General features: G+C 46.3%; 1 protein-coding gene across 1 annotated transcript in view; it reads right to left on the minus strand.

Annotated features, from left to right (window-relative positions):
• The window catches only part of LOC126268098 (methyl farnesoate epoxidase-like), a 279,495-nt gene that overhangs the window by 162,200 nt on the left and 90,313 nt on the right, over nucleotides 1-26,982 (minus strand). Inside the window, exon 4 of the mRNA XM_049973605.1 lies at nucleotides 25,376-25,563. Coding sequence (XP_049829562.1) covers nucleotides 25,376-25,563 — 188 coding nt within the window. The remainder of the gene's footprint in view (nucleotides 1-25,375; nucleotides 25,564-26,982) is intronic.

Here is a 26,982-nt window from a genome sequence, read left to right on the forward strand (position 1 = left end):
CCAGGCATGCCGACAGTTGCGCGCCTGCCTCCTGGTATCCAAATGCTGGCCGTACCAGTCACTCAGAGGCTACAGAGACAATCGTCCAGTGCAAACACTTCCCATGTTGAAGCTTCTCAAATTTCCACAGAAAAATCAGCGAATACACGCTACACCCTTGTTCACATCTGTTGCCAATCAACCATTATACTGGTTATTTTGCTATTCAGCCACTAAGAGGGCGCTGTCTATGTCATTGCTCTACGTTGTCACTACAGCTGTGGGCTAGAACCAACTAACTCGGGCCTTTCTTGGTACTCAACAGCTCTGTACAGGCTACTCCATGGTTTCTGATCGGGACTGGCCATGGACGGGCGTTGCTAACCCTCAGCGCACTACGAGATTTGCAGAGGAGATTGGGCATACAGTTCTAACTTCAGTTCCACCCTCGACATAGTCTCCCCAGATCAAAAAATCCACTTTACCAAATCCGAGAAGTTGTTGTCCACACATCTCGAATTTCTCAGTCTGAATGTAGATTCCTCTTTAGTATGCATCATTTTTACTAAGTAAATTTGATAATATAGGTGATTGTCTTACGATGGCCATGGTTCAAATGGCTCTGAGCACTATGGGACTTAACATCTATGGTCATCAGTCACCTAGAACTTAGAACTACTTAAACCTAACTAACCTAAGGACATTACACAACACCCAGCCATCACGAGGCAGAGAAAATCTCTGACTCCAACGGGAATCGAACCCGGGAACCCGGGCGTGGGAAGCGAGAACGCTACGATGGCCATGTTCCCTGTGTAGGTAGGAGACTGAAATTTCTTTCAAAGATTTCGCGCAATGAAAAAACGTCTGATTATAGCGCTACAACTAGAGAATCGAATCTGTGGTATTCTTGACTTCCACCTAGCTGGTGCAATTTCATTGATATCAAATTGATTGACTAATAGATTAAATTAATCATGAGACTCCCTTTGCTTGGTGTGTAACTTCTTTCTTGCAGTAGAATTACTCTCCCCAGCTACACATTAGAGACGCTTCTGTGACGTCTCTAGAGGTTTCCCATAGGCTAGTTACTCATTTCCTCCGATACCTAAAAGGGTGGCAAATAGCTGAAGATATCCAATGCTATTTACGTTCTCTCTGTCAGCTGCCTTCCTGCCTTCTCATGCTGCTGGAAGTAAGTGACGGTGTACTACTCCCGATCTAGTCCTGCTGAGACTTGTCAGTTTATAGGGGCAGCAGAATGTTTCACTCTCTTCTCCAACCCTTTGCCACCTACATCCCCATCCCTGCAACCTCCACCGATTCGCATGCGAACACTGCCACTACCGCCACGGGGTCGCGAACCTCTGTCCGCAAGTCAGGGCTGATAAGTCATTAAATACCAAGATTTTGAACATATGGTTACCCTCCTCCCACTTGCAAACCGAAACGTTGTGATTAGTATTTATGTCGGAAAGGCCGACCCAGCGAACAATAACAAAAAACTTGTCTGCTGGTTTGGTGCTTTGAGAACTCAAACGGGAATCCCTGGAGGGACGGCGATGTTCTTTCTAGAAACGCTGTTAGGAACCTACATTTGAAGCTGACTTCCGAAGGATTCCACTGCCACAACATAAGGTCCATGAAGTGAGAATCGAGAAATTAGCTCTCTTTTTATTCCCCTTCACTCTATTTGCGAGTGATATAGGAAAGTGAATAACTAGTAGTGGTACAGGCAACCCTCGGCCACGAACCGTACATTGGCTGGCGAACAATGCAGATAGATGTAGATGAAAATTTTGTCTACCTATTAAGATGTCACTCCATCGATTTATAGGCACACAAAACTGAAGGAAGGTTACTGCCTCATACTTACTGAGAAAACAAAAGACAAAGCTTCTGTTTCTGATAGTCTCCCGGTAAAAATCTTCATATTGGGCCCTACTTTTCCTATTGGAGTCTTGGAACCTTTAGACTCATTCCATTTACGTTTAGTAGACGTGGACTAAGTTGGCTCATTGCAAGAAAATCCCCCATTACTGCCAGTTTCTCCAATGGCGCGCTCCTACCAGAGGGGGACTCACCCACCTTTGGTGACAGAGGGACCAGTTGGCAATTTGGGAAGGTAACAGCCCAGGCAGTCACCCCTCCGTATCCCTGACCTGTACCAAGAGGTACGTGCGAATCATATCTATCGAAACAGGGCTGAGAATTACGCATTAGCCACTCACCTGTTACCTGTTAGACGCATGGGTCGGCCTACAGGAGGGCACTAGGAGGAAGAAGAAACAAAGAGAAAACTCAAACGCTGAAGCGCAGGAAGGACAGGAGATTGAGAACGAAGAAAGAAAGAAAGAAAGAAACAATAGTTAAGGGACTGTTCTGGCCGAGGGTTCATCGAACCGCCTTCGCAATAAATCTCTATTATTCCAATCTCGAACAGAGCGCTGCGAACGTTATATCTTTTCGTGAGAGCTCTGATTTCCATTATTTTATTATGATGATCGTTTCTCCCTATGCATGTCGGCGTCAACAAAATATTTTCGCATTCAGAGTAGAGAGTTGGTGATTGAAATTCCGTGAGAAGATTCCGCAGCAACGAAAAACTTCTTTTTTTTTTTTTTTAATGGTGTCCACCCCAAATCCTCTATCATGTCAGTGTCACATTCTCCCCTATTTCGGGATAATACAAATCGCGCTGCACTTTTTAACTCTCTTGATCTACTTCATTAATCCTATCTGGTAAGGATCCCACACTGCACAGCATAACTCCAAGACACGATGGACAAGCATGTTGTAGGCAGTGTTTTTAGTAGGTTTGTTACATTTGATAAGTGTCCTGCCAATAAAACGCAGTCTTTGGTTTGGCTTCCCTACAACATTTTCAATGTGTTCTTTCCAATTTAAGGTGTTCTTAATTGTAATTCCTAGGTATTGAGTTGAATTTACGGCCTTTAGATTTGACTGTTTTATCGTGTAACCTGAGTTTAAAGGATTCCTTTTAGCACTCAACCGGATGGCCTCACACTTTTCATTATTTAGGGTGAATTTCCAATTCTTGCACCATACAGATATCGTTCCTAAATAGTTTTTCAAATTGTTTTCGTCTTCTGATGAATTTACTAGATGATAAACGACAACACCATTTGCTATCAACCTAAGACAGGTTGCCGCATTTGCGCAGGCGGTCACACGACCCAACGCTGCAAACTCCCCCATACAGCACCTCGCAAGTGCGCCAACTGTGGTACTGCCCATCCGGCAAACTACAGAGGGTGCATTGCTTACAAAGCAGCTCTGAGGCGCAAAATAGCAAAACATGGCAAACCAACCGCCATCACAGTTCCGAAACCGTCCCCGCGCCCAGTAAGAAGTGGAATATCCTTCGCTGGAGTGGTCGCTGGCAGCCCCAGCAGCGCGGGACGGTCAGAGGAGCCCCAGAGCTCAGGACACGCCCAGCAAACACCACCAGCAACACACACACAAAAGGCAAACACAACACCTGACACCACACCCGCACCGGGCACACCACACGAAATCAGCAACAACACCACCCTACCCCCTGAGATCACGGACTGCAGCCCACCATAGGCCACAGAAAACGCACCTACACAAAGACGACCACAGCGCCAGAGGAGGAGAAGGAGAAACAGCCGCAGCACGAGGAACACAACCACACCACACCAAGCACACAGACAACAGAACACCAACACTCATGAACACAACCCGGACACCAACTCAACAACCCACATAACACACCCACTCACCACAGAGAGTACCCAGGCGCCCACAACTGCCACACGTACAGCCGACACTCAGGCCAGCCCTCACCAGACGCCAACACAGGAACAAGCGGCCGCTAACACGACCAATAACTCGCAGGCCGACATGACCAACATTACGATAACATTCCAGAGAATAATGGAAACATTATTCCCCGGACGCACGACCACCGAAATAGTCACGAAGATTATGGGGTGTGTCTCACAACTCTTTATGCAGTTCATGTCGAGCACGCTCAACTGGACTAGATTCCAAACCACTATCACACCTCTTTTTGCACTACTACATGGAAATACACCACACCAGCCCCGAAACGCAGACTTCAACACAATCACACAGATCCTGTTTTGGAATGTCAACGGGATCGCAAGCAAAAAAGCCGTAATGGTCGCGTTCATGGAGCGAAAGGGTATCCGAATCGCTCTCGTGAACGAGACACTGCTTACGCCTCGCAAACAACTAAACATCCCAGGGTATTGTGTCTACCGTACCTACCGAGCGGATGGCAGATGGGGAGGCGGCACGGCAATCATCATACACAGAGACATAGAACACACGAACATCGAGCTCCCAGCACTTGAAAGACTAGAGGCCACGGCCGTCAGGGTCAAGTTCAACGGAGCCAACACCACACTGATATCGATATACAATCCTCCTAAAAATATAGTAACACGCGATATCAGCACAGTACTCAACACAGCACCGCGGATAATTGCAGCTGGAGACCTCAACGCAAAACACCCAGATTGGAACTCACGAATACGAACCTCCAACGGCAAGAAACTGTACGAACACGCACTAGTTCGAAACTACATTATACTTGGACCGGACGTTCCCACGTTCGTGCCTACACAGGCTCGACATAGGCCAGACGTGTTAGACATAGCCCTCATAAAGCGCATCACATGCACACTCAACCTTACAGTTGAAAACGATCTGGACTCAGACCACATGCCTGTAATACTGCACATGGAAGAGACACTGCAGGACATCGAACCACGCAGGATGCTTAACTACAAGCGTGCGAATTGGACACTGTTCAAGGAAACGCTTGATAGTCGCATTCCTGACACCCACGAAATTAACAACACACAGCAAATCGATGAGGCTGTGGAGGCTCTCACAACTGCTGTCCAAGACGCAATGACTGACGCCATTCCATATACAACACCAAGACAACACTCAACGGCCCTGCCCCAGGAAATCCTGGACCTTATCTCAATGAGGAACCGCCTCAGGAGATACTGGCAGCGTACCAGGCGCCCGTTCTATAAACTGCACGTCAACAGACTACAGGGCATAATACGGAATAAAATACAAACATTCAGAAACGAGCAATGGGGACAGAAACTCTCTGGGCTGGATACCACACGTCCTGGCGTGTGGCAATTGGCCAGACACTTCACCAGGGAGAAACATTACATTCCCACCTTACAAGGACCAGACGGCCCAGCCTACTCCGCGACGGAGAAGGCAGAGCTTACGGCCACAACACTTGCAGCGTCTTTCATGCCGAATCTGGTTCCTTCAGACCCAGCATTCACACTTGAAACGGACCAGGAGGTTACACAACTTGTAGCCCAGCCCTCGCGCAACGAAGTAAGACGTACTAGCACAAATGAAATTATTTGGGCTATCAAGCACACCAACGCTAGAAAAGTCCCTGGGCCTGATGGCATTCAAAACCGTGTCCTCCAGGAGTTCACGGATAAAGCCGTAGAATACCTCACACACTTAACGAATGCCATCCTGACACACCAACACTTCCCTGATTTTTGGAAGGCGGCCAAGGTCCTGATGTTCAGGAAGCCAGGGAAAGACCACTCCCTCCGACAATATTACCGACCCATCAGTCTGCTGTGCTCGCTCAGTAAGATTGTTGAGAAGGTAATACTAAAACGTATCACTAGGCATTGCATCGCCAACGACACCCTAAGGCCGGAGCAATTCGGCTTCAGGAATCACCACTCGACAACACAACTCCTCCGCGTAGTCGAACATATAACACACGGCTACAACGTGAACAAAGCCACAGGGGCCGTGTTCCTAGACATCGAAAAGGGGTTTCGATCGTCTCTGGCACAATGGACTCATACGCAAACTAAGCGAAGCTGGTTTCCCGGACGGACTCGTACGTCCCATACACTCGTATCTCACGAACAGATGTTTCAACACTAACGTGCGGGACAAACAATCAACACAACGCGGTATACAAGCTGGAGTACCCCAAGGAAGCATTCTAGGGCCCATCTTGTTTAACCTGTACATTGATGACTTCCCAGCGACACAAAACACGACGTTAGCTTTCTACGCGGATGACACAGCCGTCCTCGCGCAAGACTGGAAACCGTCGAACATCAATTCACGAATACAGACAGCACTCAGAACAGCTGAGCCTTGGTTGGGGAGATGGAGTATTAAAGTAAACGTCGACAAGTGCGAAGCAGTTCTGTTCACACGCAGACCGAAACTACTGCGTAAACACCAACACTGTAGACCAATAACACTACATACACGCCCAATACGTTTCCGAGAGAAAGTCAGGTACCTTGGTGTCTAGCTGGACCGGAAACTTACATGGGGGACCACATTGAGTACGTTGACAACCGAGTGCACGGGAGGCTCTAACAGCTCTACCCAATGCTCAACAGGGAAAGCACAATGAATAGGAGGGTGTCGAGGTCCATATACATGACACTGATTAGACCTCTGATGGCGCACGCAGCTCCCGTCTGGGGATATGCAGCTCCTACACGACTGCGCCGCCTGCAGATCATACAGAACAAGGTGCTACGAATCATTAGCAACGCTCCACGCTACACACGCACCGTGGATTTTCACCATGAATACCGCCTTGATACCCTCAAGGAAGTATTCAAAAAACACGCCACACGACTATACAGGAACTCGAGACACTCGAACAATCCTTTCATCCTCACTCTGGAAAACTACGATCACAACCACAGGTGGAAACACAAGCGGCCAAAGACACTGCTAGCTAGGGCATAGCCAACTGTGGTAAACTAACATACGCAAACAGCGACAAACGTCGGTAAGCCCCTGCACATCAGCAACACTGACTGGCAACTAGCAGCTGCTACTACAGCCGACCAACAGGCAACAGCAGGGACACCGACGAGCTCACCCACAGGCGCACAGACAAGCTGCCAACATTCCCTGACACTGTGTCTCCGGTATATGACCTATCGGACACAAGATCGATAACAAACCTAACTGTTGCAGGTTGCTGACGCTGAACGAGGACTCCGCACCAGCACCCAGCGCCAGCCGCCGAGCAGCACAACGCACAACGCCAAGGTATCGACAAGCATGATACCCACTACTAACAAAGCCTATCCTTGCAGAACCTATCGCAGGCAGCAAGACCACCGCTACTGCTCTTACCATCCGACCTAACTATCGCAGAGGTTTTTTTCCCTTGGCTCTTGCCCTGGCACTTTTTTTCCTCTGCCCTTAAAACCGCTACCCTTCGTCAGATTTCGACCAATCTATCTCCAGATGAGCGCGTATTAATGGTTAATCCTAACCAGACGTACGCAAACATCGCAGTACCCACCTCCCGTGACACCTCACTATAGTGAATACTAACCCTTATTCAGAGATGGCAGTAGACCTTTTGTGTTGGCCATTATGCCGGTGTGAGCGTGGAGGGGCACCACCTCTTAAAAAAAAAAATAAAAAAAAAATAAGACAGCTGCTCAGATTGTCTCCTACCCCGTTTATATAGATAAGGAACAGCAAACGGCCTATAACACTGTCTTGGGAAACACCCGATATCACTTCTGTTTTACTCGGAGACTTTCCGTCAATTACTACCAACAGTGATCTCTCGGACAGGAAATCACGAATCCTGTCAGAAAACTGAGAAAATATTTGAAAAGCACGGAATGCCATTACAAGCCGCATATGTGGTATGGTGTTAAAAGCCTTCTGGAAACCTAGAAACACGGAATCGGTTTGAAATCCATTGTCAATAGCACTCAACACTTCGTGTGGGTAAAGAACTAGTTGTGTTTCACAAGAACGATGTTTTCTAACGCCGTGTTGACTGTTCCATAAAAACACGGGAAATTGGATATACTCTGCTCTGAAAGGAATACAGCATCATGGTCGGCCCACTGTCGAACAGCCTGTGGGGGTAAGAAGTGAACAATGCTGTGATCAACTCTCGAATCTCGCCCTACTCTTGCAGTAGTTCTGAATTATGCTGAATTATGGGTGTGAGGCTGTTGTGGCGATGTGGATGATTCATGGACAGTGTATTTGAAGCACTGTGAAATTATTTAAGTCTTATTATGGATGTATGCTCCATTTGAAAAAGGGCGAATTTCTCAGGCAGTGCCGTATTTCCAGAAGAGTAATCTTAGAAATGCAATAAAGGAGATTGCCGCGTTGGATTAGCCGAGGGGTCTGAGCCGCTGCAGTCGTGGACTGTGCCGCTGGTCCCGTCGGAGGTTCGAATCCTCCCTCGGGCATGGGTGTGTGTGTTTGTCCTTAGGATCATTTAGGTTAAATAGTGTGTAAGCTTAGGGACTGATGACCTAGCAGTTAAGTCCCATAAGATTTCACACACACTTCGATAAAGGAGATTAGGGCACCTACAGTGGGATGTTTAGAGACGATCATTCCGTATAGACGAATTGTAGCTCTTATTCCTCAGAATTTCTTAGTACACTCCACGTATTCTCTGAATGGTTGCGACTTTCGTCCTGTATGTTAGTGTGGTATTTTTCTCACTGTGACAGCTCTGTACTTAGCCAGTGATGGGTAGAAGACTAGACAGCCTTCTGACTAATGGAATAGTTCAGTCGGATCGTAATAGAACTTCAAGAGAATCAACAGGGGTCGGTGACTTGGCGGGTGTCATTTCTCATTCGTCAAAATCAGGTGGATTTAAATGATATACGTAGAAGACGAGAAAATTAGTGAGAATATGGCAGGTAAGCGCTACTCTGACGAAACACGATTTGAGAGTTGAGTTCCATACTGGAACTTCCTGGGAGATTAAAACTATGTGCCGGAGCGAGAATCGAACTCGAGACCTTTGCCTTTCGCGGGCAACTGCTCTACCAACTGAGCTACCCAAGCACGACTCACGACCCGTCCTCACAGCTTTACTTCTTCCAAACCTTACAGAAGCTCTCCTGCGAACCTTGCAGAACTACCACTTCTGAGTCCCGATTTGGTCTGGAGAGAGATACTCGACGCATTCGCATCTGGAGAAAACGTGGAACACAATTTCAGGACGCAAACATTATGGAAAGTGACCAGTATCGAGGAAGATCTCTGATGTTGTGGGCAGGGATAAAGTTGAGCTCATGAACAGCTCTTCATGAAACTGTGTGGGTGGATTGGCAAGGATTAACTGCTATCAGGTCTCGTGACGAGATCTTGGGACCTCATGTGCGGTTGTTGCGCGGTGGTGCGAGCTCAAATTTTGCGTTCGTGGACGATAATGATCGAGCTTATAAAGCAAGAGCAGATGATGTTCTCTTGGAAACGGAAGACCTTCCACGCATGGCGTGACTTTCTCGACCTGCTGATTTGAATCGCATAGAGAATGTCTGGGGTGCACTAGGATGATGTGTTGCATCACTTCCGCATCCACCAACCACTCTGCATGACTTGCGAGCAGCTCTCCAGGAAGAATGGACGTTATTGCCTCAGTAAGAGATTGATGATATCATTCACTGCATGCACCGTCGTTGTCAGGCATGTATTGCTGCCAGAGTTGGTCACACTCCATACTGAGCACATTAACCAGTTGTCGAAATGTGTGTTCAAATCCGTTAAGTAGATAAAAACGAAGAGCACTTTTGTATGTCTATATGCGCATTGCAGTCGTTTACGTTGTGTATTCTTTACGTTGTTTCTACTTTACTATCATCTATTTCTATTGTTTTGTGGCAAAATAAACCCAACCTTGTAAAATTTCCGTTTGTTGCTTTAATTTTGGACACCAGTGTAGCTACAGTGTATTTTAGGATAAATGTTTTATTTTCACTTCGTACTATGTATTGAGATTTCCCCTAGCACAGTAGAACTTTTCTCACAGCACTCGATTGGTTTAGTTACGGTACTTCTTGTGATAAACATTCCAGTTTAACCCTGTTGAGTACATATTATTCATAATTGTAAATCACAGTCTCCATTTGAAAGGTGACTATTGGTCCCAGTTTCATACATACTGACGAAATGTCTGATCTGTGCGTCATGCCGGTGGTGCCATATAGAGTCTGCCATGCTAGTTTTACCGTGGGGAGACTACACTCAAGACTTCTTGAAGGAAGATGGGATATGTTAGGTATTGTTACTTCATTTTAAATTCCTTTATTCCTCATCCCATGTGCGACTGCAGCTGGGTGATTATGTGGGTAGATGAGATTTAAGGCATCGTCGTAGAAGAGGAAGGAAAGGCCCAGCATGGGCGGTAATGTCTATTTGGCTCTTTCAGATGTTAAGGAAAACTTCCCCCGCACTGAAAGAGGATGTTACATCAAGGGTGAAAAAACGTTCCTTGCGCGAAGAGGACGTCAAACTGCAACGAAAATCTCTCCCCACCACGTGAAACAATGTTATTTTGGAAGTGAGTAGGAGGTCCTTGTGTGAGGCAGGTGGTCAGTTTTGTGTATGAGAAGGAAGTGTAGGACGGAAGGAGGACAGAAAAATGCGTGATCCACGATTGGAAAATTATAAATTCAATGGTCGGCTTACCCCCTCTACCAGCAACCAAGAAACATTTTGGAAGAGTCGGAGACAGGCAAGGGCGAGAGAGAGGCAGAGGGACGCAGAGTTGTAAGCATTATAATGATTGGACATTTTTAAGTGAAACGAGGTTTTGCCCTCTCCCTGTGGATTTGAGAGTAGTACTCGCGAGGGAGTGAGACCGGTAGGCGATAAAGTACATTTTCGGACGAGGATGGGAACATTACGACAGGGAGGGGGGAGGGGACGATTCGTCACTTTCAAATTTAACGCATTTTCTCTTTCCCACTTCTACGGACCACGGTATGACTTCACTTGTCTGAGTGCTTCTCGAGGCGGAGTAAGTGGACTGGCGCGCGAGTGCTGGACAGGCGACATTGGGTCACTGCGAATAGTGGGCCGTCGATCGCGATTGCACGAAGCCTTCTGCTGTTATAACGAGGTTGGAATTTAGGCCAAGTTAGGTTGCGCTTCTGGTGCTTCCGCTTTTTCTCACGTGAATCAGTCATGTCAGCGAAACGTTAGGAGTAATACTTATCGTCTTATAACGACTCTGGAGTCAACGAAAGATATCACTGGGCGTCAGTTCCCTGCCGCTCCGTATTATTTCCCCACTTACTCACCAGTGTTTGCAACAAGGGCTCCATAATTAGCAAAGGAGCATGTTTATCAATTGTGTCTGCCAGATATTCGAGAGGCTAATATTCTTACCTCCTTGTACGTGAGAGTTTCTTATTTTTCTCGCCACATCAGTGTATTTCTCAAGTCTTTCCAGAGTTATTGCGTTGAGGGGAGCATACCTTAACGTGCGATATCATAGAAATCATTTATTTTTGCGATCTTGCCTTGGAGTTATTCATTTGTCTGCGGCTAGTTGATCATTTCTTACGAAATAAAGATGATTTGTGGCATAGGTGAAGCTCCATTCACTGATACTAAAGCAAACTGGCAGACTTCTCCAAGCCACCTTCCGGCGCCTGTTCATTTCAGTTCGTTTCCGTTGCAGAAAGTTCGGTGATTACTATCTAGCCCGCGATTACATCGCTAATCGTAATTTCTGAAGTGGCAGGTAACGAAGATGGAATGGGAGTGAAGACAGAACTTCAATATTCCATTTAGCCTACCCCACTGGAAGCTATATTGAAAACGTTACACACTTTCAGTTAACTTTTCTGATCGGATGTTTAGCAAAGATAGAACGGTAAGTTTTCAAGTTAAAGGATATTTTCCTACACTAGATTTGATTAGTGTACGATATATATTTTCAGTGGCGACACGGGAAAAGTTTTGCAATGTTCTGCAGTGTGGTGGTCTATAGCCTTTTGAATTGCAGGGGCAGCCATCGTAATTGGAACAATGGCCTTTCAGCAGTGACAACACCCGTTCCCGTCAGACCACCGAAATTAAGCGCCGTGGGGCATGGCTAGAACTTGGGTGGGTGACCGTCCGGTCTGTCGTACGCTGTTGGCAAGCGGGATGCACTCAGTCAGCCTTTGAGAGGCAAGTTGGAGAGCTACTTCATCGAGAAGTAGCGGCTCCGGTCACGAAAGCTGACAACGGCCGGGAGTGCGTTGTACTGGCCACACGCATCTCCATATTCGCATTCAGTGACGCTTATAGGCTAAGGATGACACGGTGGTCGGTCGTTCCGTATGGTCTTCTAGGACCTGTTTGGAGTTTGTGTATCGATTGTCTTTTTTATTTGTAGTTCACTGTTACTATTTGAGTTTATATATTACCGTTTTGTCGTTTGGAGGTAGTGCGTGGAACTGTTGACGCTATAAAAGGGAGTGCCAAGTGAAGACATGAGAACATTTCCTAGTTACTGTTCTATTTGAGTTCCATTGAGGCGTGACAGCAGCGAAAGCAGCCAGAAATATTTGCGCCATGTATCCAGACTATGGCCTTGGACAGAGCACGGCAACAAATTCGTTTGCTCGTTTTAAGGAGGATCATTTCGACAGTAGTGACTCTTCACGTTCGGGAAGACCGTCGTGGTTTAATGAAGATCGTTTAAAATCATTAATCTGCAAAGGTCCGCGTTAGTGTACTCGAAAACTGGCAAATGTGATGATCTGTGATCATTCCACCATCGTGCGACATTTGCATGCAAGGCGGACGGTACAAAAATCGAGTGTATGGGTACCGCTTACGCTAAACCAAAATCACAAAAATTAACAGCTGGCCATAAGTGAATCTCGGCTTGCTCGTCGTTAATTGGTTCGCAAAAAGGCACCAACCATTCCTATTCTGTATCGTTATTGGGGATGATAAATGGTGTCTTTATCTTACATAAGGAAAAGAAAGGAATGGCTGAGTCCAAAGCAACAACTCACCGTACGAAGAACTGCGCTTGTCCACAAAAGATAATGTGATGCTTTTGGTGGTACAGAGACGGAGTGGTGTACTACGAATTACTTCCTTGAGGTGTAACCGTAACTGCTGGCATCGATTATCAACAAGTGAGACGTGCTGTAGACGGATACCGAGAACAACGACCAAACACTGCGTGAAGTTATACTACTCTTCGATAACGCTCGCCCGCATTCGGCTAGACTGACAAAAAACACTATACAGGCGTTGGGTTAGGAATGCATCCAGCACCCACCTTACTCACCTGATCTTGTCCCCTCGGATTTTCATATTTTCGGTTCTTTGTCGAAGAACCTCCAAGAAACTTCCATTCAGGATGAAAATGCGCGCCGAGTATGACTCGGTAAGTTCTTTTCCTCAGAAACACTGGATTTTTACAGTTACGGAATCGAAAAGTTATCCCACGTTTCCAGAATGAAATTTCCACTCTGCCGCGGAGTGTGCACTGATACGAAACTCGTTGGTGTGTTAAAACTATGTGTCGGACTGAGACTCGAACTCTGGACCTTTGGCTTTCGCGGGCAACTGCTCTACCAACTGAGCTACCCAACCACGATTGACACCCCGTCCTCAGAGATCTAATTCGGCCAGTACCTCGTCCACTACCTTCCAAACTTCACAGAATCTCACTAGCAGACGTTGCAGAACTAGCACTCCTGGAAGAAAGGATGTTGCGGAGTCATGGCTTAACCACAACCTGGGGGATGTATCCAGAATGAAATATTCACTCTGCAGCGTAAGTACACTGATATGAAACTTCGTGGCAGATTAAAACTGTATGCCGGACCGAAACTCGAATTCGGGACCTATGGATAGGTCCCGAGTTCGAGTTTTGGTCCGGCACACAGTTTTAATCTGCCAGGAAGTTTCTTATCTGAGCACTGGCAGAATGTTGGAAATAGTGAAGTAGAGTATACAATTGATTACTAAAGTCTGTATTACATATATCTGTTTGTAACATCCATTTTTGACCTATTTTTTATTTGTATCGATATTTCTATGTCAATTTGTATTATTGCTTATGTATAATGTTGTATCTGTAATGGAAACTCTTTGATTAGGTATACATGTTTCAGTTACGCGTAACTTTTGAACAATGTTGTTTAAATTATGCTTGTGGATCTTAATAACTAATGGAATGATTGTTACGTAATGTACTGTAAATGGCTTGGTCCATAGTTAGGAAACATAGCGTTGAATGTAAAAGATGTGGGGAAGTCCCACAGTTACGGAAGTAGCCCGGCAGAGTGGAGAAGGTGAGGTTGGTGGGCAAGTGGCAAATCGTCCGTTGTGACGGGTAAGGAGTCTGGGCTGAGCAGTGCTGTGGTTAACAGCATTTTAGCAAATAGCGGATGATTGTAGCTCATATTTTTGGAGTTTTGAGGCTAGAAGATGTTAAGGGCAGTATTTATGGGCCTCGGATGGTGCATTTCGTGACACCATTATCATGGCGTGGTTTTTGGCCCTATGAAAATGTAATTTCATCGCCAAGAAGATATGTAACAGGGCATGGCCAACAGTATTGCTATGATTGCATCGTCGCCAGGTTAACAGCCACTGTAAATTGCGCCGCCAGTACCACCAGCCTTCCACTAAATTGTTTATATTTGGCATTGTGTAAATAGACCAGGTATTTGTGAAATTTGGTTGATTTTAATAATAATCGTGATGTTGCTAAAAACTCCGTCTTACACCCGTGTTTATCCCAAATCACAAATCCTGGTTTATTATGAGAAAATTGTTGAGCTTGAATTTAATGTTGTGTTGTCATTTTTACAGCCAATTATACTTTTGGGCAGATGAAAAGGCTGCTTATCAAAGTACATTTGTTAATTAAAATTTTATAGTTTGCTGTGCTTTACTTAATTAACAATTAACGATAAGAATACTTGTCATTTCTCATACAAACTAGTGTAGTTTGTTAATGAGCATGGTTCTTCGAAGTTTAAGGGTCCTCATGTTCTAGGCTAGTTAGTTAAGGAAGCAACGCAAAGGCTCCTTCAGAACCAGTGTAGTTAGATCTGCATTCTGTTTAGTTGCTTCAAACCGAGTTTAACAAAGAACTATTTACTGTGTTATGTATTCCAATGCACGATGGTTAATGCACAGGCATAGAGACCCTGTACTAAACAATGAAACTGTAGATTACGATCATTAGCAAACCCCCTGATTTAAATTCAGAATCATTTCAAGCTTTTCTCTGTTCAGTATTGCTACTAGTTCCTGTGTATCGGTATTTGGTTTTATAAATTGTTACACTTAGTTCATTTAACGTACTTGTTGTTGAGAGACAAATGCTACTTTTACTGTCTCATTGGCCATTTGCTTGTTAATCGCACATCTATCCGCAAGTTGTTGTAATATGAACAGATATGAGGAAAGAGTTTAGTGTGTGTGTGTGTGTGTGTGTGTGTGTGTGTGTGTGTGTGTGTGTGTGTGTGTCAAGGAAGGTTAGGTTAGCCTTAGCAGTGCCTTCTGCTTTATCATTTTGCTTGACACAAGAAAGGCTAATTAGGATGGCGACCACTTTTAATATATAAAGTTACAACTAACTTTTGTGCTGGGAGAACGTCTGCTCCTGCCCCACCGTTTACTGTTGGTTATACCTTGCTGGTGTGTTTCGGAAAAGAATCCCAGTTTGACTGTTCTGTTTCCATTAGGTTATCTCACTTAGGTTTCAGAAATTCCTCGCAGGGGTATAACATTAGCATCGATTGCCGATTAAGGTGGTCGGTCGTACCGTTACATGTTGTGTTCATTAAACCTATGGAAAAATGCAATGAACTTACGCACCAATCTAATGAATTGTAGTGTTCAAATACATTTAAATTTTATAGTTAATCGTGTAATATTAAGAGGAATAAAAAAATGAAAAAGTATGGGAGCAGCGGGAATCAAACCCGAGCCAGTGAATTGTCAGCCAGTGCACATGACCACTTGGCCATACTACAGTTGCTCAACTATTCTTTAAGCCTCTCTTATACTCTACGCTCACACAATACGTTATATGCACTTTCAGAGAAAATATTGTCCCGTTACTGTGAGTGACGTAGCACTCATGGAGCCAGAAGGGATGACGTCACATCATAGCATGTGCAGTCGAAGACTGAGTTAATTGTAGCACAGCTGACCATCATTTCAGCAGTCATCAATGATTTCTAATTATAACGGAGAGAGCACTACAAAACATGTTTCCGTCAATTTTATTTGTATACCAGCACGCATTCGAAGAGCAGTAGCATAGTTTTAGTGCGATTTCCACCTCACATTCGAAGAGAAACAACATAATTGTAGTGCGATAGTTACAGTCTGATGTAGCACATTAGTACACGATAACCGGCCGCCTCGGAATGTCTCATATTTAGGTCAGACTGTGCAATGTGTTCTTCACTCCTGCTGTAGAGCCATTTCTACGATATTCGATTCGGTTTCTTTCCGACAAATAGATCAGGTTTTTCATGTCAAATCCTTTTACTACTTACTGCTGAAAAGTACGCCTATGTTCGAAATTTGCAACGCTGTCTCCCCTTGAGCTATATAGCTAAAGTGCATTTTCCGATACTGGTCCAGATTTACTGGCGATAAGTAATTTTTTTGTTCGTATTGTACGCTCCAATACGCATTATCGCTGGGTAATTGTTTTTGTGGTACTCTCCTCTTTTTCTTTCTATGAAATTTTTTGTCTTATTTATATGCGACTGACAATAGCAGATGCAAATCAAAATACCTTTCACCGGTGCACTTAATTCTCACAATGAAAACTGTCTGTGTTGTTCTTGTTTCAAAACTTCGCCAATGACATGACGTTATAGTCGTTATGTTGCCTATATCGTCTGTCACATGTGTACTACGCCATAGCTCAAAGCTGACTGCTAGTATCACAGTTTCTCCTTATCCAGACTTTAGCACTGAATACAAAGAGTATACATTGTTGGGCCAAAACATTATGACCACTGAACATTGCGAGGCTGAACGCTTCTTGGTGGCGTTGTGGCTACTTGACACGGTATGGAAACTGTATAAGCAGAGCAGGGACTAACGGGGGACCATTCTAGCGACGATATGGGTCACAAATGCTGAGATACTCTGACATCAGCGTCCTTGCCAATGTGCACATTGTTATGTGTATCTACATCATACTCCCCAAGCCGCCTAACGTTGTGTGGCGGAGGTTACGTCTGGTATCACTAACCGATCCCCACTTTCCTGTTGTTGGTAAGGCTCTGCATTAGATCTATTTTTATGAATTTTCTCGTCGTGGTCACATCGTGAGGTGAGTGTGGGATGAAGTAATATGTAGTCTGGCTCTTTCCGGAAAGTGTTCAGTGCAAATTGCGATAGTAAACCTCATCATGTTGCACAGATCATCTCTTGTAACGTGTGCCACTGAAGTTTGTTGAGCATGTCGTGCTGACTAAACGCACCCGTAATTGAGTGCTCCATTCTTAGACGGGCCTTCTCTGCGTCTTCTATCAGTCCTTCCAGGTAAGGATCACCTGTTGAGCAATACTGAAGAATCGGTCGAACAAGCGCCTTGCAAGCCACTTCCTTCGTGGATGAGTTACATTTCCTTATGATTCTTCCTATGAACCTCAGTCGGGCATCTGCTTCTCCTCTACTATTTCTTTTATGTGTTCATTCTATTTAAGGTCGCTATGGATAGTTACTCCTAGACACTTTCCAGCAATTTGTCACCGAGCGAGGTGGAGCACACATGAATGGCATTCGGGAGGACTATGGTTCAAACCCGCGCCTGGCCATCTTGATTTAGGTTTTCCGTGATTTCTCTAAATCGACTGAGGTAAATTCTGGGATGGTTCTTGTGAAAGGGCACTGCCGATTTCATTCCCCATCCTTCCCTAATCCAATGGCATCGATAATGTCGCTGTTTGGTCCCCTCCCCCGAGTCAACCAACCAGCAATTTGTCATCAATAATGTAGACATATTATAAAGGGTTTGTTTTTCTATAAATGCGCAATACGTTACATTTATTTACGTTCAGGGTCAGCTGCCAGATTCTGCACCATTTATCAATACTCTGCGGATCAATTTGCAAATCGATACTGTCCTCTGGCATTGCTCTGGCATCTCCGAACATTCTTAAAGAGGTTTCGTAGATTTCTACTAGGTCATTTACATATATTTATACGGTAACGGTTCTAGCTTGAGGTACTCTTTAAATTACACCTGTCGATTTTGCTTCGTTAAGATCTACGTGTTGAATTCTGTCTGCAAGGAAGTCTTGAATCCAGTCGCAAATTTGGCCTGATACTAAACTCGTATTTTTGTTCACTAGAAGGCAGTGCAAAAAGGTGTGAAATGCCATCCTGAACTCAAGGAACACGGTATCAGCCACAGTGCCTTAGTGATCTGGTGCCTGAGAATCGTGGCCTGGGAAAGCGGTCATGTGGGTGTGCTTTCTAGCTTAGAAAAATGTCTTTTCGCCGTAAGGTGAAATGCATAGCAGTCTTTTTGTTGTTCCTGTCTGCGATTCAAGGTCTCCTCTCCATATGGTGAGTAGCAATCTTTACTTTTCATGATATTAGTGACTGATTTAACTTACATATAGATACGAAAAACTTGTCGTGATTTCATCCTAACGTTTCTACGAAATATCTACAACGCAGGTCCGAACAGCATAATTGTTTTTTGTGTATGTGCATGTGTGGGTATGTGTGTATGATGTGTGTGTGTGTGTGTGTGTGTTTGTGTGTGTGTAGTAGTAGTAGTGGCAGTAGTAGTAGATCGGGAATCTGCAGGGTCTGGCCGATCGGTCAAGGGCGCGGACAGTGAGTCGACGAAAGTAAATAGGAGGACTACAACAGAGGACAAACAACGATGACGATACGGCGGAAGAACAAGTTCAATGAATACATCAAGATAAAAATCTAAGGTGCTGGAAATCCAGAATCAAACAACAACGTGTAGCGAGATAAGTACATGGTCATTATAAACGATTACAACAATTTCATAAATTCACTGTAGCTACATTAATTGACACTGTCGCAAAACCGAAAATTCACATAGAAAAACTCAAAAGTTTTGTACCGTTGAGCAGCACTTCGCATTTGTGCCACGAGAGTGCAACAAAGAGCGACGAGGCAAGATGACCACAGGCGCCGAAAAAGCGTATGTTGCGCTTGAAATGCACTCACATCAGTCTCTCGTAATAGTGCAACGATATTACAGAATGAAGTTCAGCAAAGATACACCAACTGACAACTCCATTCGACGGTTGTACGCTTAGTTTAAACCTTCAAGATGCCCCTGCAAGGGGAACTCGATGTGTAGGCCTGAAGTGGATGAAGAAATGGTCGACCGCCCGCGGCCGAGTTCTACATGTAGCACAGAGAAGTCGAAGAACAGAGCTAGCGAAGAGCTGAACCTATCGAAAGAGAACATTTGGAAGATCTTGAGGAAACAGCTTAACCTGAAGCCTTACCACCTGCAATGGCCACGAGCCCTGATTCCCGATGACAGTGTCCAACACTGAATCTTCAGCTCAGTGGCACAGCTTGTGGTAGGGGATGGGTTTTGAGCGAAACTCTTATCCAGTGCTGAAACAACACTATTCGCGAATGGCACAGTGAATAGGCACAATGTGCAAATCTGAGAGACAGAGAATCCCCCTTCTGTAGTGTACCACATTCGAATTCACCAAAAGTTAATGTGTTCTGCGCAGTCTCACTGTTTAAAAACTACGGCCCATTTTTCTTCTGCGAAATGGCCGTTACAGAACATGTATATCTAGATTTGCTGGAACATTGGCTCATGTCGCAACATGATGCTGACAGTGTGGGCTCCATCTACCACCAGGATGGTGCTCCATACCCGTTCCACCACGATGTTCGTGAATTCTCAAACAGAAAGTGAGAACCTGGTGGATCGGACTTGGGGGTCGGGGGAAGGGGAACCTGATGGGTCAGCCTTGGGGGTGGGGGACGATATTCAGTAATTCATACCATAGCACAGACGCTCTACCGACCTAACCCCTTGCGATTTATTTGTGTGGGGTTATGTGAAAGACTCAGTGTTTACGTTTTCGCTGCCACCAACCCATCAGAACTGCGTGCTTGCATCAACAGTGCCTTTGAACACACTAACAGGGACATGCTGCGGCAAAAGTGGAAAATCTTGGTTATCAACTTGATGTCTGTGGAAACAATAGGGGGAGGGCACATATGGAGCAATAGTAAAAAAAAAGTGAAAAAAAAAATTATCTACGTGTCTGCAAAGCCCTGCGACAATATTTAAAATAGTATAGCTGGAAAATATGTTAATTAATATAGCTACAGCAAATTTCTGAAATCGCTTCAGTCGTTCACTATAACGTCGTACTGTAACACAATGAAATCGTTTAAGGGCAGCCGCAAGCGCCGATAGGCCGGCAGGACGACCGTTATCTCCACAGATAGCGCTACAGCGGGCTTTCAAACCCGTCAGGCTGGATACCAGAGTACGCGTGCTCCAACACTTTTCATATGGCTCCACCAACGTTTCCAGCTTTCGATAGGTCTGTCGAATCATGGTCAGCTTATTTTGAACCGTTGGAACAACATTCACTGGTACATGGAATCCACGACGAAAATCGAAGTTGAGCTTTTTTATTTAGCAACATCTGTCTACAGATGTATTGTTTAATTCAACAACTGTACCCTCGAGATCTCACCTTTACCCATATAAGGGCTGCCTTTTTGAGTACTTTGACGCACAAATACACGTTTGCCGCCCGTCAGTCTTTCTTTCCTTGTCGAAAGTTCCCAGATCAGACACATCGGGAATGGACTAGGACGCCCCAGGGTCTCTCCCGCGATTGCAAATTCCAGTGCGCCAACTATGAATGCAAGCAGTCTTATGCCTCTTCGTTGATTCGTGATATGCTGGTGTTTCACGCACCAGACGAGGGTCTTTGGGCTGATATTTTGAAGTTACACGACCTGTTCTTCAACACCTGTCTGCCGATCATTCGTGCGTTTGAACAGTCTCACTGGATTATTCGGATTGTTTTTGCGGCTAGCCAGTTACCTAGCGCTGAGCAGGAGTTTCGTCAGTCTGTTGGTACATCCGGTGACAGAAAGTCTTTCGCCTGTTTTCCATCATGTCCGGACTGTGTCCGAACTCACCATCGGTCGGACTGCCCCCACCAGTGAGCAAGGTGCACGGTTTGCAGCCGAACAGGCCCCATCGCCGTTGTGTCTCAGGCTTTGCAGAAACTTCGCGTCGATGCCACGGTTCCCGCGGACTCATAGACTCGTCACGAATCATCAGCGCTGGACCTGGAAGCCTTGCATTCCATTGACGGACAAGTATTCTCCACCATTCCCCAGTCGGGAGCTCGTTTCCTCCTTACCTTGGAGACAGCGCATATTCCTGTGGTCTTCCAGATACACATGGCATCTTTTGTTTCTGTTGTGGGTGGTGCCCCATACAAATGCTTGGGCTCGCCAGCTTAGTCTCCGTACACTTGCGCCTTGCGTAGTTTCAGGAATCACTGTATATCAGCCGACGGCGTTTTTTCGACACAAACCTCCTACAATGGTGGTTCCTTCACTGCTCAGTTTTTGTGGTCGGCTCCTCCGCCGCTACTATCCTTCTGGGTGTGGACTTTTTGCTAGTCTGCGTTTGTCAGTGAAGCATGAGGTACAGGCGGTTGGAATACCCTCCTTAGATACCCTCCTTTCCCATTGCTCAGCAAATACGAAACGTTGTTTTCATCCTCCACACCAGGGGTTAAGGGTTTCACTGCACGTGTTCAACTTTTTCCGTCTGCTGTGCCTCGTTTTAAGGCCTATCTGGTTCCATTTCCTCTCCGAGACAGGCTCCAGGTGAAACTTCGCTGCTTACATGACGATGGCATTCTTTCTCCCGTCAGGCACAACCGCTGGGCGACGCCTATCGTGTTAATCGAGAAGCTGAATGGTGCTTTACGCATCTGTGGCGATTTTAAGGTCACCATAAATTCTCAGTTAGTCATAGATTTATATCCAGTCCCATCGGTGGATGACATACTCGCACGTCTTGTGGGCTCCACCGTTTACGTCAAAACTGATTTGCGCGATGCTTATTTGCGGCTGCCGTTTGGCGAAGAATCACAGCAGATCCTAGTCATCAATATCAGTGTGGCCTTTTCTGGTACAAACGCCTCCCGTTTGGCACTGCCAGTGTCCCTGACATTTTCCAAAGACATCTGGAACACCTCAAAAGTCAGGTGCCCGGTGCAGCAAATTATCTGGACGATGTCATTGTCGCTGGCTCGTCCGCACTGGACCTCGTGGACAAGCTGGGTAGGCTGTTTCATACTTTTTCCAAGGCTAACCTGCATTGGCATAAAGAGAAGTATGACTTTTTTGTGAGCGAGGTCAGTTATCTCGGGTTCACGATTGATGCCTGTGGCCTACATGTCTCTAAGGAGTGTGTCAAGGTGATTCAGAACCTGCCGCTACCCACCAACGTGAAGCAACTGCAATCCGTCCTCCGTCAAATTGACTATTATCGGCGTTATATACCCAACACTGCCCAGATTTCGGCGCCCCTGTCCGGATTGTTGCACAAGGGTGTGCGTTGGGTTTGGGATGCAGCATGAGAGCAGGCTTTCACAAGTGTCAAGTCAGCTCTCTCCCGCCCTCCACGTCTGGCCACTTACGACCCCTCCCTGCCCCTCATCGTCGCCACCGATGGCCTGGGTGCTGTCCTCTCTCAAGTGCTCAATGGCGTTGAGAGGCCGGTAGCTTTCACATCCAAAACATTGACCAGCGCTCAAACCAAACATAGTTAAATTGAAAAGGAAGCTTTGGAGCTGGTCTTCACCCTGAAGAAATTCTACTATTTCGTGTATGGTCGTCATTTCACTCTGCAGACCGACCACAAACCTTTGGTTTCTGTGTTTCACCCGAGTGCCACAGTGCCCACACAGACAGCGCGTCCCTCTTCCTGGTGATGTTCGACTTTGATATTGTCTTTCGCACCTCTGAGTGGCATCTGCGAAGCGGAAGGCCAGCATTTTTGGGATCATTGGAACAGTGTCTTTCTCCGCAGAAGCGTCATACTTTTGGATAGTGACTCAGACATGCCCAGGGTGGTCGTACTGCATGCATTGCGCCTCCATGTCCTCGACCTCCTCCACGCCGGTCAGTGGGGAATCGTCCTCACCAAACAGTTGGCCTGCGGCCACCCTTATTGGCCCAGATTAGATAAAGACATTTCCTCCCTCGTGTCGGCCTGTACCATGTGCCAAACTCGTTAGGCACCATCCACACCTCAGTATTTTTCGTGGCCTGATCAGCTGCTCCATGGGAATGTCTCAACTTGGTTATAGCAAGACCGTTTCATGGTACCCCGTGACTCATCCTACAGGTTGGGATACCCTTTCATATCCTGCATGATGAACACCACTTCCGCTAAGACTATCAAAATTCTCTGGTGCCTCTGTGCTGCCAAGGAACTCCCCAAAACGATCGTTATGGGTAATGGTCCACAGTTTACTTCGACCGAGTTTCAGAAATTCTGTGCTGCCAATGGGATTTCCCTCATCCACACTTCCCCATTTAACCCTGTGTCAAACATCCATGCAGAATGATTTGTGTGGGCGTTCAAGAACCAGCTTGATAGGCTGCTGATCCATCACCCACTGGAGGAGGGCATGCTTCTTTTTTTGGCTACATACCGTGCTGCGCCCCATGTCGTTAAAAGTCCAGCAGAGATACTTCACGGTCCATCATTCCACTCTCGCTTATCTGCCCTTGTTCCTGAGACTTCTCAGCCTCCCGGTCGCACTTCGGCGCATTCCTTCCACGTCAAGTAGGAGATCTGGAAGTGGATCTTATCCACAGGAGTTCTGGGAGCCTGCTCTGTGGATGGCGTTTCTACGGTGGACCAACGGTTCTACTGCCGGCTGGCACCTCAACCAGCTCTGCCCCCGTCTGGTGGACCATGACGCCCCAGGGAGCTGCCATTGCCTGTCGCCGGCCACCCTGTGATGGAACATCCGCTTCTGCCTCTGCTGCCAACTGCCACTGCTGCATTGCGATCTCCTGCCCCTGCTGGCCACAAACCTATGGATGTCGGCCTGGATGCTCTTACTCCTCTGGACGTTGGTCGTACTGTGCATTCTTTTTCCAGGGGTAGAAATAACATAGCGACCCGTTATCAGTTAGAGGGCCCACAGAACGGATAAGCAAGGTGGACGGCTAACCTCCATTCCAGGGCTCAGATCAAAACATCGACAGTGGATGTAAACACCAACAGACTATCCGCATAAACACGGAGCTACTTTGTGGAAAGCCATGTGCCAGAGATCCACCAATTGGAACTAATGTGACTACGTCTAGCTCTCCGCCGAACCGGCGTTATAAGCACGCTAGCAGTCAGACCGGCAGCGTGTACCTACAGCTAAGACAGCTCAAGCCAATACCTATGACAGCTCCAGCATAATTGACATTCGCCGTAGCTTGCAGTAGAAAGTTGTATCTTTGTGTAGAGTAGTATTTTGGTTATTATTTTCTTTCCATTGTTCAGATGTTCAAATGTATGTGCATTCCTCAGGGACGAAACTGCTGAGGTCATCGGTCCCTAGATTTACACGCTACTTTAACTAAGAACAACACACACACCCATGCCCGAGGGAGGACCCAAACCTCCAGCGGGCGCCTCAAACCACTCAGCCACTCTGTGTGGCTCTTTTTGTTATCTTATACTGTTATCTGGCTTGTACCATCTCAATAATTGTTGTGCTTCTTGTTCTTGCGTTTGGAAATGAGTGCATGCCAAGAAGGCGTATTTTAGGTTAACTAATGTGTGTGTTCAAATTTGATTTCGTTCTTAGCTGCCGACCGCAAGACACTACCCCCCTCAGCACCGCTTCTGCACGCATAGTGCACACAGGGGATCTAAATTGCATGTGGGATTTTATAGCTGGACATTTTTACTTAGTCACTGTACCACGTGGTAAGGAACTAGCAATTTGTTAGGGTAGTCAGCCCACTCACAGTGGGGGAAAGGGACCTACAAACATTTGATAGCCACACATTTCAACTTTGCCACCTAATTATTCATGGAAACTTGTTGCACTTGTTATTAACTTGACTGGTCATGCATTATCATAGTATCTAAGGATTTGGTTCATATGTGCATTAAATCAATAAATCTCATTGTTATACTAAATTTCACTTTCATTTCAGTAATTTATAGAACAACTTCATGTTTTCCCGTATTAACCACATTTTTGGGAGAGATTATTCAATATATTGCAAAATTATGCAAAGAGGGTCAACCCATGAATTGTCATTAGAGACAGTGCCAAATAGATTCTTATGCATTCTGCCAACCTTGCGAGTGATAATTCCTGGGGGTGTGTGTATCTTCACAGCACTGAGATACAGGTTTTATTCAAGTCTGACGACTAGCTTTACCTCGCCACCAGGCAAATTTTCAAGCGCTTCGGTTTCTTTATCCCAGTTAACTACAAAGTTTTTTCCTTAACCACTGAGCGCATGCTTCACAACTACCAGTACTTACCATACAAAAAGCGCTTGCCATGTCGTTGAACTTGGTAATCGCGTTGTAGCCCGTTGCCTCGGGCTGGATGAAGCGCAGCCACGGCATGGCGCTAAGTTTGCTTCCAGTCATGTCGAAGGCGCGCGAACGCACCTCCTGGAGGTCCATCAGCGTCTGCACCAGCTGGTCGCCGCGCGGGAAGCGGTAGCCTGCTCAGACACCACGGCCAGACCTCAATCTACGGTGTACTCACCACCGATAACAAACAATACTGTTGGCCAGGAGTTCTCGGGCTTCCAGCCGGGTGGCGGTGTCTTCAAACTGCGACGTTTCGACGAGTGACATACTCGTCATCTTCCGGCGAAGTGCCAAGACTTTGCGGATGCCGGTCCCTTTATACCTGCGGCGTGGCCCCACCACCTGGCCGCGGGAGGCTGGGTCCAGAGGAGCCGGCGGACGGGGTGGAGGGGGAAGCGGGTGTGCCGTTCGTGTCTCTGTCAGAGCATTCCGGTCGCGTCTCGTGAGCTGCACGGTTCTCGGGGCCTTCCTGGAGTATTGCGGCTAATGCTGGATCCGAGGCCGCGCTCGGCGTCAGATTGCTGTGCTGACGCAGGAGCTTCGCTCAGGCAGAGAAGTTCCCGCCACAACTGAAGACACCGCCACCCAGACTAATCCCTCACGTGAGAAGGAGTTCGCAACGGTGGCCACGCAGACCGACGAGCCTGCTGAAGGCAAGGCGACACAGCACAAGGAGGACACCGAAGCAGCAGCGCAAGAAGAAGAGTGGGAAGAAGCTCCATTCCTCCCGCTCCCAGATATGTAAAGTGCAAGCGCTGTAACGAAGAAGATCGCTGGGTCGCTTCGCGATGGCACAAACCCCACCTCGACAACCCTTATCCCTTCGTTCCACCCAACCATCCTAAACCTACACTCCCACATCACCCATTTGGGTATCCAGAATTCCTTATAGGTCTTTCTAGGGAGGAATTGAACCTGATTGATTCCTACCCTATATTCACAGAGCTGCAAATGCGCTGCATCATCATCTCTCTGGTCAACGGAGAGTATGATAAAGAGGGAATCCGTATGCACGGGATCCCAACCGAGGCAGAGCCCTCTGCAACGAGCAAGAAGAAGAAGAAAAGTCGTCATGTCGACAAGACCAAGAAATAGGCCACCGGCACTCCTTGCCAGTCCAGATTCAATCCAACATTACAGACAGAAGATCCTAGAAGATTCCCAGGGGAGTAAAGGCCAACAGGCCACAAACTTCCACCTGAACCTCTTCACAGTGAGGAAGTCATAATAGGAGCAGCAGCAGCAAAGTCTCGACACTTCGCCGGATGATGACGAGTATGTCACTCGTCGAAACGTCGCAGTTTGAAGATACCGCCACCCGACTGGAAGCCCGAGAACTCTTCGCCAGCTGTATACGCCGGGAAAGCATACATTCACATTTAAAACAATACTGTGTTCACGTTTTGTTTGCAGAGCTGAACAGAGCATGTGCTCCTGTATTGATAGTTCTCTCATGGCTTAATATGTCATTTTCTAGCCGTACTTGTAATTTATTACTAGTGTTCACTAATTATGGGTGTAAAATGCAAAATTAGAAATGCCTTCGGCCG

The sequence above is a fragment of the Schistocerca gregaria genome, chromosome 4, assembly GCF_023897955.1.
Source record: "Schistocerca gregaria isolate iqSchGreg1 chromosome 4, iqSchGreg1.2, whole genome shotgun sequence".
Classification (NCBI taxonomy): domain Eukaryota; kingdom Metazoa; phylum Arthropoda; class Insecta; order Orthoptera; family Acrididae; genus Schistocerca; species Schistocerca gregaria.